Here is a 13,884-nt window from a genome sequence, read left to right on the forward strand (position 1 = left end):
TTCTTTGATGCACAGTATGTTTCTTCCGCAGCACGGACTGGGAAGGAATTTGAGTTGTCCCGTTTGACTTAGGGGGACATGTCAGTTGCAGAGTTTGAGAGCAAGTTCATAGAGTTGCTGCATTTCATGGGGATGTGGCAGACAGGAGAGCGTCAGGCTTGGATGTTCCTAGCAGGGCTTCACCCTAATCTTCGCCAATACCTCGTCTCGAGGAAGTTCTATTCAGTCCGGGAGGTAGCTGAGGCCACTACCTCACAGGAAAATAAGACAGCTATATTTCAGAAGGAAAAGGAGGGAAAAACAAAGACAGGACAGATTGGAGACAAGGGGAAGAACAAGAGGCCCTTGACAGGACATCAGCAGCCGCGACAGCAGGGCCGAGGTCAGGGTCAGCAGGTCAGGCTTGAGGCACCGCCAGCAGCGCAGAGGCCAGAGGGGCAGGTTCGAGCAGTCCAGGAGGCCCCCCAGGGACAGATTGTCCCGTATTTTCCAGCACCAATGGTAGAGCAGTCTTCAGCACCAGGCAGAGTATATGCAGTGGTTCCTCGTGATCATGATACCAGTGGTGCAGTGTGGAGGGTACGTTCCTCGTGAATTCCTTTCCCGCCCGTATTCTTTTTGATTCAGGAGCTTCGCATTCTTTCATTTCGTATGCTTACATGGATAGACTCCAGCTCATAGCTCATTCGTTAGACACCCTTTTGTCAGTTTCCACCCTTCTAGGAGAGGTATCGCTTCTGGAGAGCTTTTGTAGGAGGTGTATCATCAGTTTAGACGAGTCCGAGTTCACAGTCGATCTGATAGTTTTGCATATGTCCAAGTTTGATGTCATCCTTGGTATGGATTGGTTGTCGTCCTATCATATTAGTATTGACTATTTTGCAAAGACAGTCAGATTGCGAACGTCCGATGGGTCTGAGATGATTGTGGCCACTTCTTCTGGCGTTCATCGATGATGTGATGCGACAAGATCAGAGTTCTGATTTATTGGAGACTAGAGTTGTCTCAGATTATGAGGATGTCTTTCAGGACATACCTGGGTTACCTCTTGTGAGAGAGGTTGAGTTTTGTATTGAGTTGCAGCCGGGCACAGCCCTGATATCCCGCGCACCTTATCGCATGGCACCAACTGAGATGAGGGAGCTTCAAACCCAGTTGAACGAGTTGTTAACTCAGGGTTTTATTCGTCGGAGTCATTCTCCATGGGGCGCGCCGGTCCTCTTCGTGAAGAAGAAGAACGACAGTATGAGATTGTGTATAAATTATCGGGAGTTGAATAAGGTCACAATCTGGAATAGGTATCCACTACCTAGGATTGATGACTTGTTCGACCAGTTGCAGGGGGCGTAATTTTTCTCAAAGATTGATTTTCGTTCTGGTTATCATCAGTTGCGGGTTCGGGAGATGGATATCCCTAAGACCGCTTTCCTCACGTAATATGGATCTTTTGAGTTCTTGGTCATGCCATTCGGACTGACCAATGCACCCGCTGTATTCATGGACTTGATGAACCGGGTTTTCCATCCCTTCTTAGATCACTTCGTGATTGTTTTCATCGACGACATCCTCATTTATTCGAGAACAGAGGCAGATCATGAGCAGCATCTCCGATTAGCTTTGCAGACCCTACGGGAGCACCAGTTATACGCCAAGTTTAGCAAGTGCGAGTTTTGGCTTTTAGAGGTCAGATTTTTCGGCCACATCATCAGCAGAGAGGGCATATCAGTAGACCCAGCTAAGGTTATAGCAGTGCTTGATTGGGAGCCACCAAAGACAGTGACAGAGATTCGCAGCTTTTTGGGATTAGCAGGCTACTACAGGAAGTTCATCCAGGACTTCTCAAAGATTTCGACACCCCTTACATGCCTTACGAAGAAGGGTGTACAGTTTATTTGGAGCACAGAGTGCCAGGAGGCCTTTGATACATTGAAGGCTAAGTTGACTACAACACCAGTTTTGACTATTCCGAGTAGCATCAGGACATTCGTCGTCTATACAGATGCATCTTTGGCAGGATTGGGAGGCGTTCTTATGCAAACTCAGAGAACAGATGCATCTTTGGCAGGATTGGGAGGCGTTCTTATGCAAACTCAGAGAGTAGTAGCTTACATCTCACGGCAGCTGAGAGTGCATGAGCAGAACTATCCTACTCATGACTTGGAGTTAGCAGCAGTGGTATTTGCACTGAAGTCGTGGAGGCACTATTTGTATGGAGTGCAGTTTGAGTTGTTCACAGATCATCAGAGTCTGGAATATCTTTTCTCTCAGAAGGAACTCAACCAGAGACAACGGAGATGGATTGAGTTTATTAAGGATTACGAGTTCGCGATTCAGTATCATCCCGGGAAGGCAAACGTCGTAGCAGATGCTTTGAGTAGGAAGCGTCGATATCGGGTTACGTCTTTGAGGTGTTCATTGTATAGAGATCTTCTTACCCTTAGCCAGTTTGATTTTATACCCAAGAATGGTGGTACTAGTGCATTTTTAGGAACTGTGTCAGTGCAGCCATCTTGGAGTGACAGAGTTGTCAGAGCTCAATTGGGAGACTCTTGGATCCAAATCCATAAGGAGGAGATTTCCAAAGAGCCTAAGGTCGATTGGACCATTGGAGCAGATGGAGGTCTACGGATGAAGGGTAGATTAGTTATGCCAGCCAGTGCAGAACTGAAGAGGGAGTTATTTGATGAGGCGCACCGTACACGGTACACAGTACATCCAGGGACTACCAAGATGTACAAGGACCTGAAGAGACATTTCTGGTGGAGTGGCATGCAAAGAGAGATTTCAGAGTATGTGGCTAAGTGTTTTACTTGTCAGCAGGTGAAGGTAGAGCATCAGAGATCGGCAGGGACACTTCAGCTATTGCCTATTCCAGAGTGCAAGTGGGCGGACATTTCTATGGACTTTATTGTAGGGTTGCCGAAGTCGAAGAGGGGGAATGATTCGATTTGGGTGATAGTGGACCGATTGACGAAGTCCGTACGTTTTATTCTAGTGAGGACTACTTATACAGTCGAAGCGTAAGCTAGGATCTTCGTTCGAGAGATAGTACGACTTCACGGGGTTCCGGACACGATCGTGTCGGATCAAGGATCAGTTTTCACTTCACATTTTTGGAGGAGTTTCCAGGACTCGTTTGGCAGCAAACTATCTTATAGCAGTGTATTCCACCCACAGACGGATGGTCAGACGGAGAGGGTGAACCAGGTGTTAGAGGACATGTTGTGGGCTTGTGTCATTGACTTTCAGGGCATCTGGGAGGAGCATATTCCACTGATAGAGTTTGCTTATAACAATAGTTATCAAGCGATAATCGATATGGCCCCATATGAGGCATTGTACGGGAGACCTTGTAGATCACCGATATGTTGGGCAGAGCTGGAGGATAGTTTGATGCTTGGACCGGAGCTTGTGAGGCAGACTACTGAGAATGTAGCATTGATCAGGGAGCGGATTCTAGCCGCTCAGAGTCGGCAGAAGAGCTATGCAGATAAGAGGCGAAGACCCCTAGAGTTTCAGATTGGGGATTTGGTTATGTTGAAGGTATCACCTATGAAAGGCGTGCAGCGATTCAGGAGGCGAGGGAAGCTTGCACCGATGTATATTGGACCATTCCGGATTTTGGAGCGCATTGGAGCTGTGTCATACAGACTAGATCTTCCAGCTTCTATGTCTAGTATACACAATGTATTCCATATCTCCATGCTCAAGAAGCACTTGCATGATGAGGAGCAGCAGCGAGTGTTGGATGCACTGGAGATTGAGCTTCGGGATGATTTGACTACTATTGAGATCCCAGTGTCTATACTTGCTAGAGAAGACAAGAGACTCAGGAACAAGGTGATTCCATTGGTGAAAGTTCAAAGGAACCGAAGTGGAGTTGAGGAAGCTTCTTGGGAGCGCGAGGAAGACATGCGACGCGACGACCCACACTTGTTTGAGCAGGTAAATTAATTAAAGTATTAAATCTCGAAAGAGAAGTACCCGGGAAGCGGACTCTCACTGTCCGTATACCAAAATTATCAGGGTAGTATTATCAGCGTGTAGCTACCCCAAGACCACTCCTGTAAGACCCCGTAGATTTTGATAATTTATATATGTGATTATGTGAAAAAAATAATATTTATTTATGATAAATATCTTTATGACATGGTTGTGCATGAAATCTAGCATTTTTGAGCTTATGAGAATGTATATATGCATCAGTCATGAGGTTGAGTTTGCAAATTTGTAAATCATAAGCATCAGAGTCGAAGAACTCAGTTTTCAGCTCATGAGTCGACCCATGACTGTTATGAGTCAACTCATGATTGTTTTCGGTAAAAGTTACCTTCATTGCTAAATTCATTATAATATTAATCGTTTACAAAGAATTCAAATTTTAACAAAAGAAAATGAAAGATTACAACTTTCTCGAAAATAACGCAAGATCCGTTCGTCGTTTCTTGCTTGCGTGGGTCTTTAGCCGGTGACGGGGACATCGATATCCGTGGACTACCTGACAATCAGATCAGATCCAGAACTCCGTCGATTCGCGAAGGAATCTAGAAGCAGAAGCGCTTATCTCGGCAATAGCGAGATAATTGCTCTTCTTAGGATTATCGCAACGGGATAATCCTAAGGATCGGACGCGGGTGGTGCAGATCTGAAGAATCTATCTCTAGCGTTGAAGAACTCGATCAACCTTCAATCCCGCAGGGCTTCGCTAATTCTCCAAAATTCCAGATCCTAAAAAATAAAGGCCTGAGGCTTGTATTTATAGGCTCGGGGGGAGTTCGGTTGGTTGAAACTGCACAAAAGCTCGTTTTTAGGCCTGGAGACACCCCTGGGTGTCTCGGCGATTCACTTAAAGCGTTCATCGAATCACTCAAATCCGAGTCTCGGCCTTGGTCGAGACACCTTGGGGTGTCTCGCTTGTGCCGAGACACTTCGGGGTGTCTCAACTTAGACTGAGACCCTTTTTTCGTACACTTGTCAGTTTCCACCGTAATTTCTTCGTCCGAACTCGAATTTGAGTGATTCCAAGTGCGTCGGAAATCTGATGAGGAGTTCTATAAGCTCTGATGATTATATCATTGTGTATTAAGTTGGGATAGGAGTGTCTTTTCATCTTTTGTAAGCGACGCGGGACTCCCGATCAGTTCGTGTCTTCGTTATTCTGAAATTCCGTTACTTTACGTAGTTCGTCGATTCACTTAAAGCGTTCATCGACGTCAATCAAGATTCTATGACTTGGATAGTGACGTTCCTCATCTCCTCTTAGCTTTGAGCTGCTCACAGAGACCTATAGGCAGACTTGGATAGTGACGTTCCTCATCTCCTCTTAGCTTTGAGCTGCTCACAGAGACCTATAGGCAATTTTCGATGCCTACAGATACCCCCTCCAAAGCGTTCCAGACTCGTTTCTTTTATAGAAGAGGCTGGAATACTTTGGATGTGATTGGTCTAGTCTTCGATCGGTGTAAAGGACCTTTAATTAGCTTCAACTCTTGGCTCCTTCGATTTTCAATCTATTCGATGCTTTGACGAATAGCTGAAGTCCTTACGGCGCTGCGTTTATCGACTGGCCATTGTCGAAGTCTCGAGTCTACAACCGGTGAGTTAGGTTTGGCTCGTGTCACTGAATTAACTTAGAACTGACTATTTCCATCACATCGGCTTTTTCATTGCAACGCCTTGATTGGCGTTGACCTAGAGTTACGCGTTGATTGGCGTTGACCTTAGGGTTTTGAACGTCGTACGTTGACTTTTGGTTGCAACGCGTTGACTGGTGTTGACCTAGGGTTACGCATTGACCGGTGTTGACCTTAGGGTTTGAATGTCGCACATTGACTTTTGGTTGCAACACGTTGACTGACATTGACCTTAGGGTTTAAATCGTCATACATTGACTTTTTCGCGTCAACGCGTTGAGTGGCGTTGACCTAGGGTACACGTTGATCGGCGTTGACCTTAGGGTTTAAATCACCATACGTTGACTTTTTCATCGCAACGCATTGACTGCATTGACCTAGGGCTACGCGTTGATCCGACGTTGACCTTAGGGTTTAAATCGCCATACATTGACTTTTTCATCGCAACGCATTAACTGGCATTGACCTAGGGCTACGCGTTGATCCGACGTTGACCTTAGGGTTTAAATCGCTATACGTTGACTTTTTCATCGCAACACGTTAAGTGGCGTTGACCTAGGGTTACACGTTGATCGGCGTTGACCTTAGGGTTTGAATCGTCATGCGTTGACTTTTTCACGGCAACGCGTTGACTGACGTTAACCTTAGGGTTTAAATCGTTATACGTTAACTTTTTCACGTCAACGCATTGACTGGCGTTGACCTAGGGTCACGCGTTGGCCGGCGTTGACCTTAGGGTTTAAATCGCTATACATTGGCTTTTGGTTGCAACGTGTTGACTAACATTGACCTAGGGTTACGCGTTGACCGGCGTTGACCTTAGGGTTTAAATCACCATACGTTGACTTTTTCATCGCAACGCGTTGACTGGTGTTGACCTAGGATCACGCGTTGACCTTAGGATTTGAACGTCGCACGTTGACTTTTGGTTACAACGCGTTGACTGACGTTGACCTAGGGTTACGCGTTGACCGGCGTTGACCTTAGGGTTTTGAACCGTCCGGTGTTGACATTTTGTCGTTACGTATTGATTGGCGTTGACCTTAGGGTTTTGAACCATCCGGTGTTGATTAGTGTTGATTCTGTCAAAATATCCAATAACCGGTGAAGACGGGCAAGATTTGGGCTTGAAAAACATAACCGGGGGTTCGAACCGGTCTGAGACACCCACGGGTGTCTCAACCTTGGCCGAGACACCCTTGGGTGTCTCGGTTCAAAAACCGAGACACTCTTGTCTCTTGTGGTGTGTGTTTTCCCCATCTTTCAAATTTTCAAAAATGTATCATTTTCCCCCCTAAACTCTCTCTTCTTCTTCCTCTTATCCAAACACCATGGTTTCTATCCTTCAAGAACTCCAAACCCATTAAAACTCTCCCCTTTAAAAACTCTCAACCCCAAATAAAATTCGGATTTTATATCCTCCTCATTTGGCCGAAAATCCCTCCTCTCAAGCTAGGGTTTTTCCTTCATCTTCAAGCTCAAAGGAGGCTTCTTGATTTGGGTAAGTTCTCCTTCAAAACTCTCCTCTTTTTTAAGAAAGATTGCAATTTTATGCTTGTAATGGGAGTATGACATGAATTTATATGCCAAGATCCTAGCTTTTTGTTCTCATGAGTTAGGTTTTGTGAAAAAGATAGGATCTTGATGATGGATTGTATGTATGGATCAAAATTTGGGGAGTTTCATGCAATAAGTGCAATATGGCCGAAATTTAGGGACTTTTGTGCAAAAGTGGACTAAAAATTGAGGACTTTTGTGCAAAAGTGGACTGAAATTTGGGACTGAAATTCCACACTCATTTGGCCCAACTTTGAGGGGTATTTTCATGCAAAAGAATCAACATTGTTGAGGGGTTTAATTGTAAAAAAACAACCATATATTGTAGAGGGTTTTATTTGCAAAAAGGGCTGAAATTTTAGGGCTAAAATTTCCAAAGTTTAGACCACAAATCTATGGCCAAAATTTTGAGAAGGGTATGTGGAAACTAGACCAAAATTTGTGAATAGGTCTATTTGCAAAATTGGCTAAATTTTACAGAAGGGTTTATTTGTAAAGTTAGCCAAAATTGTGAGATATTGGGGGTGTTAGGTGAACAAACACGATGATCATGATCCAATTCGAGCGTGTCCTTGACTAGAATTTAGCCTTGAACACGAGGGGTATTTTAGGTATTTCACCAAAAAATTATCATGAGGGTTTACACCGCAATATGAGCTCATTATCTTTCATGCATAAAACTCATAGGTTTAATTAGACTTCAACTATAAAATCCCATTTATTTTATAGAATTTTAGTTAAAGTTCTTAATTTCCCTTTTAATTTTCGGGTGTTCAGATTTATGATTGTACCTGACCCGTCGATTTTCATTGCAGGTTCTCCATGTCTCCGCGCCTACCACGATTTCACAGGAGTCGCTCCCTTTCGCAGCACAGTGAGAGAGAGGCTTCCGCGGCATCTTCCTCCGCGACTTTCTCTTTTGGGGGTGAGCATGTGTGCTGTGTGCTTTCTGTGTCCCCGATTGACCCATTCGCGGGTCATTCGGGAAGAACCGACATCCTCCTTCGCGGGGATCAAGGTTTCAGGAAATTCGTGGTTCTGCTATATCCTCGTTTGGCCCCTTCGCGGGTCATTCGGGAAGAGCCGACATCCTCCTTCGCGGGGATCGAGGTTTCAGACTTGTTTTATTTGGCCAATTCAAGTCTTCCGGCATATTGGGGCGATTTCGTGTTGTCTTACACTGTGTAGGTCGGGGTATGTTACCACGTCGTTTCTTCCAGTGTAGGACACTCGAAATCGTCTCGCCAATTGCCCAATGGAAGATCCTATCTCGCTCTCTTGTGAGATGGATTTAAATCTTGTATAATTCATGGATAATTTTCTAACTCTATCCTTGTTTTGTTGCAGTTGAATTCCCTGCGGATAGTCTTCCCCCTCATGCTACTACTGGTTGCGGTAGGGAGGTTTTCTCTTCTATTGCTAACAGGCAGGCTATTGGTCCACTTCCTCAGTTTGATAGAAATCGTTCCGATGAGTCCTGCCGTCTGATATGAGATGAGGGACACCGTTCGTTACGCCAGTTGATCACTGATGCTCCTTTTACTGCAGACTTCGTTTCCACTCAGGCTTTAGAGAGGCTTGGTTATCTATTTGGAGATTCCATTGAGGATCCGGCTAGGTTGACTTTTGCTGATGAGCATTGGTTGAATAATGACGAAGGAGCTCTTCTTTATATTCCTTCCATTCTCCGTCAGCATTCCTTTACTCATTTGGAGGGGCAGGATGTACAGCGACGAATGTCCTGGAATCTTACAGATGATGGCGATCGAGTTCATTGCGAACATATCTCCCACCATAAGACTCCAGGCTCCGATGGGCATAATTATATTCGCGGTCTTCGACCGTGGATTCTGGGTCTTGATACCGCACCCCCAGACAAGGTATCAGCAGCTGCTCCTATTGTGAGGAATCGTTTGGCTAAGCTTGGGAGGAAGTTACCTCCACCAGATTTCAGATGTTTTGGTTGGGTTTACTCACAACCTAAGGGATGGTTGGGTTTACTCAGAAGCAGCGGGTTGTATGCGCCTATACGAGCCACCATGTATGGATTCCCGGTCAGCTATCGCCACTTTCTAGCATTATTAGAAACATATGTCCCTTATAGTAACACCTTCCTGACTTGCGGTGGAGAGTTAGGTTTAGCTTTGCATGAGATGCACAAGGTTTCTAGCCTTCCAATGGGGGATTGTCCGTACCAAGAGTATTTTCCCTCGAACCTGCAATTGGAGTGGATAAAGAAGGATTCGCCTGATATGTATGACACGCTCTAGGATCTTACGTGTCACTATTACACATCTCTAATCAAAGTGACCACTCAGGCAAAGAGGAAGAGACAGATCAGCTTGAAGCAGTTCGCCGTTTATCTATTCCAGCATTTGGAGAGCGGTCCAAGCGAAACTATTCGTGAGTTAGATATTTTGACATCTTCTGCCATTAATGAGTTGATGGAAAAGGCTGAAGCTTACTCCTATACTACTGCCTGTGTTGAGGGAGCTTTTTCTATAGGGACCAAGTTTCGGACATTTCTTGGCCATGCACATAAGTCTATTCAGCCCAGGACTCTGTTAGCTGGTTATCTTGCCATCTGGTTGAAGAAGTACGTCGTTCCATATCAGTTTTCTGACACCTTACCTCTTAAGGTGCTCTTCCATGCCGTTCAACTAGCTTACGTGAGGGAGCTTTCTCTGCTTCCGGCGATGGTTGCTGGCATCCATTATGGGCTTAGGTATTTGGTCAATGGTTTTACACAGGTGGGTCCTGAACCGTCGACTGAACTTATTTCTGTAAAGGTCGAGCTTCCGTATACATATCTGATGGCGTGGCTCGTTCTTCATCATCCTGATTTGATGTCGGCGCCTAGTACTGCTGATGTCTCCGTTCCTTTTGTGCAGCTGTTAGAAAGGAGTAAATGGTTCAGGAAGACGTTCACTGATGTACAGCAAGAACTCCAAGTTCATAAGAGATGGGAGTTCTTCAAGTGTTTTCCTCGCTTCTTGGGCCGTTACGATGATGTGTTGATTAATGAGGAGAAACCCCGGACTGGTCGGACTTCTCTGGACGTTGGTTGTTTCCGTTGGTTGGTGAACATCCGCGTTGGATATCTTGTTCTTCGGGTGAAGAACCGTTGTCACATAGAGCCTTACCTTCCGTGTCGCTTCGCTCGCCAGTTCGGTTATGACCAACTGTATGTTGGGAATCCGAGCCGTGGTTTGAAGACTGAGGGGGGGCTTATTGACAGCATCCGAGCATAGCTTTAGACTATGGTGGGTTGTACTGGAGCCTACTTCGCTTTTCCTTCATCTAAGTGCAAACCGTTGCTTACTTTTCTTAGCTGCAAGTGGTTCCTTTCTGCCAATGAGTTTATAGGCGTGAAGAGTCTTTCAAAGTTGGAAGCTGAGCACTTGGTTCAAATCACTATCAAGGCTGCTCGTAAGGCCGAGCTTTCAAAGAAGCAGGGGAAAAGGCCTGCCAAACCCTCCCTTTTGATCAGAGACAAGATGGAGGATGATGAAGAGCTCCTTCCTACTGACGATGAGGACGAGACTTCTGAGGAAGAATGAAGAGCTCCTTCCTACTGACGATGAGGACGAGACTTCTGAGGAAGAATATGTGGACATAGATACTGATAAGGAAGAACCTAAATGAGGACGAGACTTCTGAGGAAGAATATGTGGACATAGATACTGATAAGGAAGAACCTAACGCAGGTTTTTCAGACTCTTTCTTTTCAGAATTAACTGATCTGGCTTTCTTTCGTTTGCATCAACGTCATATCCTTTCTAGATCTCAATTGGCTTTTCAAAAACCAGAGCGAAAGGTCTTATTCACTTATCCTAACAAGATGACTCTTATCACCCTAGGTAGAATGGTTGACGAGCACGAGTCGCTTGCTTCTCGCTATGCGAGGTCTTAGCCTAGTGGCAAAGCTCCCGCACAAGTTGAGATGCGTACTAAGTTCATGCATGAACGACCTGTTGGTTCTGTAAGAATTCGTACTCCGAAACGGAAGAAGACCATTCATAAGCCACATACTGGTCAGCGCACTCACAGAGTAGAGTTAGGAAGCACCATTGGCGGGGAAGAGGGTAATACCCCATTGTCTTTATTGCTTTAAGATGATTCACCTTTTGGGATTCGCTAAACTTAATCATGTTCTATGTTCCAGGAAACCATGACGAAGGTGAACTTCCACAGGATTCTGTATTCCCTGATTCTGATCATTTGGATAGCTTCGTGCAGCAGATGTGTTATGTCATTCATGACAAGCCCATGGATGTTGATGCGAACATGGATACTGAGCAGGTTAATAGTGATGAACCAACAATTCTATGCTTAGGTATATCTAAATCCGATGATACCCTACTCGAGTAGCAGCCGAAAGCGTTAGGGAATTCAGGATTTATTTCTCCTTTAATTATTTCCGTGCCTTTCTTTCTTTCAGATAACTTGAAGAATCCAAACACGGATGTCAGGGTAAAAGAATCTTCTGCCACTACTGCAGGTACATCTGAGCTCTTCCTTCTTTCCCTGTCTTTTTTTTGTATATATCCAACGCCTAAATTCTCATGCAAGAGCCGTATTAGAGAGACCAGTTGAGGATGAGGCTTTCCATGATATAGGTTTTGAGGAACAAGCGTATGTCTCAGCACCGAGTTTCTCAGGATCTGACATTAGACTGTTAGTCGACATGCTGGCTGAGCAGGCCACCAGATGGGCTGCAGGACCATCCTTTGAGGGTGATTCGTCTGCAGGTATATATCTAATTCTCTTTATTTTATCAGGTCTTTTATCTGAATGACAAAGAATTATAATCATAGGACCAGTCACTGGAACTGATTCCGTCATGATTCCTGCATCTCTAGTTTACCTGAGGATAATGGACTCGCCAGTATGCATATAATCTTCATCACCGTTATTTGTCTGAATTTTTACTTGACTAATGGAGGAGTGTAATCGCAGGACCAGCCACCGGGACTGATACAGTTACGATTCCTGGCATTTCTAGTTTGTCGGAGGGTGATGGACCTGCGGTTACGCATAATATCCGATCACCATGATCCTCTTTATTTGTCTAAATTTACATTTGACTAATAAAGTGTGACGCCCCTGGGTTCACACAAGGCTGCAGTCCAAGATGAAACCAAGAATGTCAAACCTGCCATGCACCACACCGTGCAATAACATGTTTCACCATCACAATTAACATCTATCTAGTAGAGTCAACAACTGGTGTAGGTACAAAACAGGTAAAAGATAATACAAGATATACTGATGGAATGATAACAGTCACATAAATATCTCATCATCCCACATACAGAAATACATAGCCAAGATCTAAGTAGATAAACTGGAATACTCAACAAGTCTCAAATACAAATATCTGACGAAAAGGAAATAAGACACACAACCTTTACAACTTCTAGAACAAGACTCTCAAATGTCTAAATAAAAATCTACTGTGGAACTCCAAAAGAAAATATAACTAAAGAGATGGCTGAAGCTAAAATGCATCACCATCAGTCTACGACTCTCCGGGCTCCTGGCTCGTTACCTAAAAGGGGGAGGGACAACGAGCGTCAAAGCGCTAGCGAGTAACATCACAACCAACCCCAAGGGAACAGGGCTCGTTGTATAAGAAAATACAGTTAATATATAAGAGATCAAAAATTATTGATCTTACTAAAGAGGGTTTTAGTATTTAGAAATTTACAACACGAGCATAGGTACGTCGAGCGAAATAATCCAAACAAGGAAACCCTCATGTATATACCTTACATCTCAAGTTGTAAACTCCTAAATACCAAACCCAAGGTTCTAGTGCAGTAATATTAATAAAAGAAATACGACGAACACCAGAGCATGAAAACAGTGTTGTGACATAGCCCACATGAGTATCATGTTATTACTTACATGAATATCATGTCAAAATCTACATAAGTGTCATGTCAAACTCACATGAGTGACATGTCAGAAAACGATTAAGTGTCCAAAACATAGACTATATAAATTAAACGTCCAACCCATAGACTGCATGAAGTAAACGTCCAACTCATGAACTGAAAATAACCGTTGTCCAACGCATGGACCGGATGTGACCGTTGTCCAACGTATGGACCGGATGTGATGCATATCCAACACGAGGATTAAATAGCATTGCATGTCCAACACGAGGACTAAGTGGGAAGGGTGTCCAACACGAGGACTAAAAGGTAATGCTTGTCCAACACGAGGACTGAGATATACAGAAAAACCTACTTATATCAATCCACACTCAAATCAGTGTGTAAGTCCCAATTTATACCCTCAGGTCACCTATCATGCATGGATACATAATAAGACTAAAACCAATGTCAGATAATCCAGGCGAACTCTCGCACATGAGTGAAATACCCCAGAATACACAAAACAGGGGTTATACAACAGACAGAGCGGCGGTCGACCGCACCGGTCGACCGCTCTCTATTACGCGGCTGGCGGTCGACCGCTGCGGCTTCGCGGTCGACCGACAGAGCGTCGCGGTCGACCGACAGAGCGTCGCGGTCGACCGACAGAGCGTCGCGGTCGACCGACAGAGCGTCGCGGTCGACCGACAGAGCGTCGCGGTCGACCGACAGAGCGTCGCGGTCGACCGACAGAGCGTCGCGGTCGACCGACAGAGCGTCGCGGTCGACCGACAGAGCGTCGCGGTCGACCG

The 13,884-nt window shown here is 44.9% G+C and overlaps 1 protein-coding gene across 1 annotated transcript; it reads left to right on the forward strand.

Annotated features, from left to right (window-relative positions):
- LOC109831031 lies at positions 10,853–12,247 on the forward strand. The gene is made up of 5 exons (XM_020398374.1): positions 10,853–11,275; positions 11,356–11,526; positions 11,632–11,691; positions 11,774–11,941; positions 12,150–12,247. Exons 1-5 carry the CDS (start codon positions 11,134–11,136, stop codon positions 12,245–12,247), a joined length of 639 nt encoding a protein of 212 aa, XP_020253963.1. The 5' UTR covers positions 10,853–11,133.

The sequence above is a fragment of the Asparagus officinalis genome, chromosome 2 (genome assembly GCF_001876935.1).
Source record: "Asparagus officinalis chromosome 2, Aspof.V1, whole genome shotgun sequence".
NCBI lineage: Eukaryota > Viridiplantae > Streptophyta > Magnoliopsida > Asparagales > Asparagaceae > Asparagus > Asparagus officinalis.

What these genes read in the sequence shown, in the direction of transcription:
- LOC109831031 (XM_020398374.1), top strand. Translation starts at nt 11,134, where the DNA reads ATGCGTACTAAGTTCATGCATGAACGACCTGTTGGTTCTGTAAGAATT. An exon ending in ACCAACAATTCTATGCTTAG is followed by an intron (nt 11,527 to 11,631) that starts GTATATCTAAAT and finishes TCTTTCTTTCAG; the next exon opens with ATAACTTGAAGAATCCAAAC. An exon ending in ATCTTCTGCCACTACTGCAG is followed by an intron (nt 11,692 to 11,773) that starts GTACATCTGAGC and finishes GAGCCGTATTAG; the next exon opens with AGAGACCAGTTGAGGATGAG.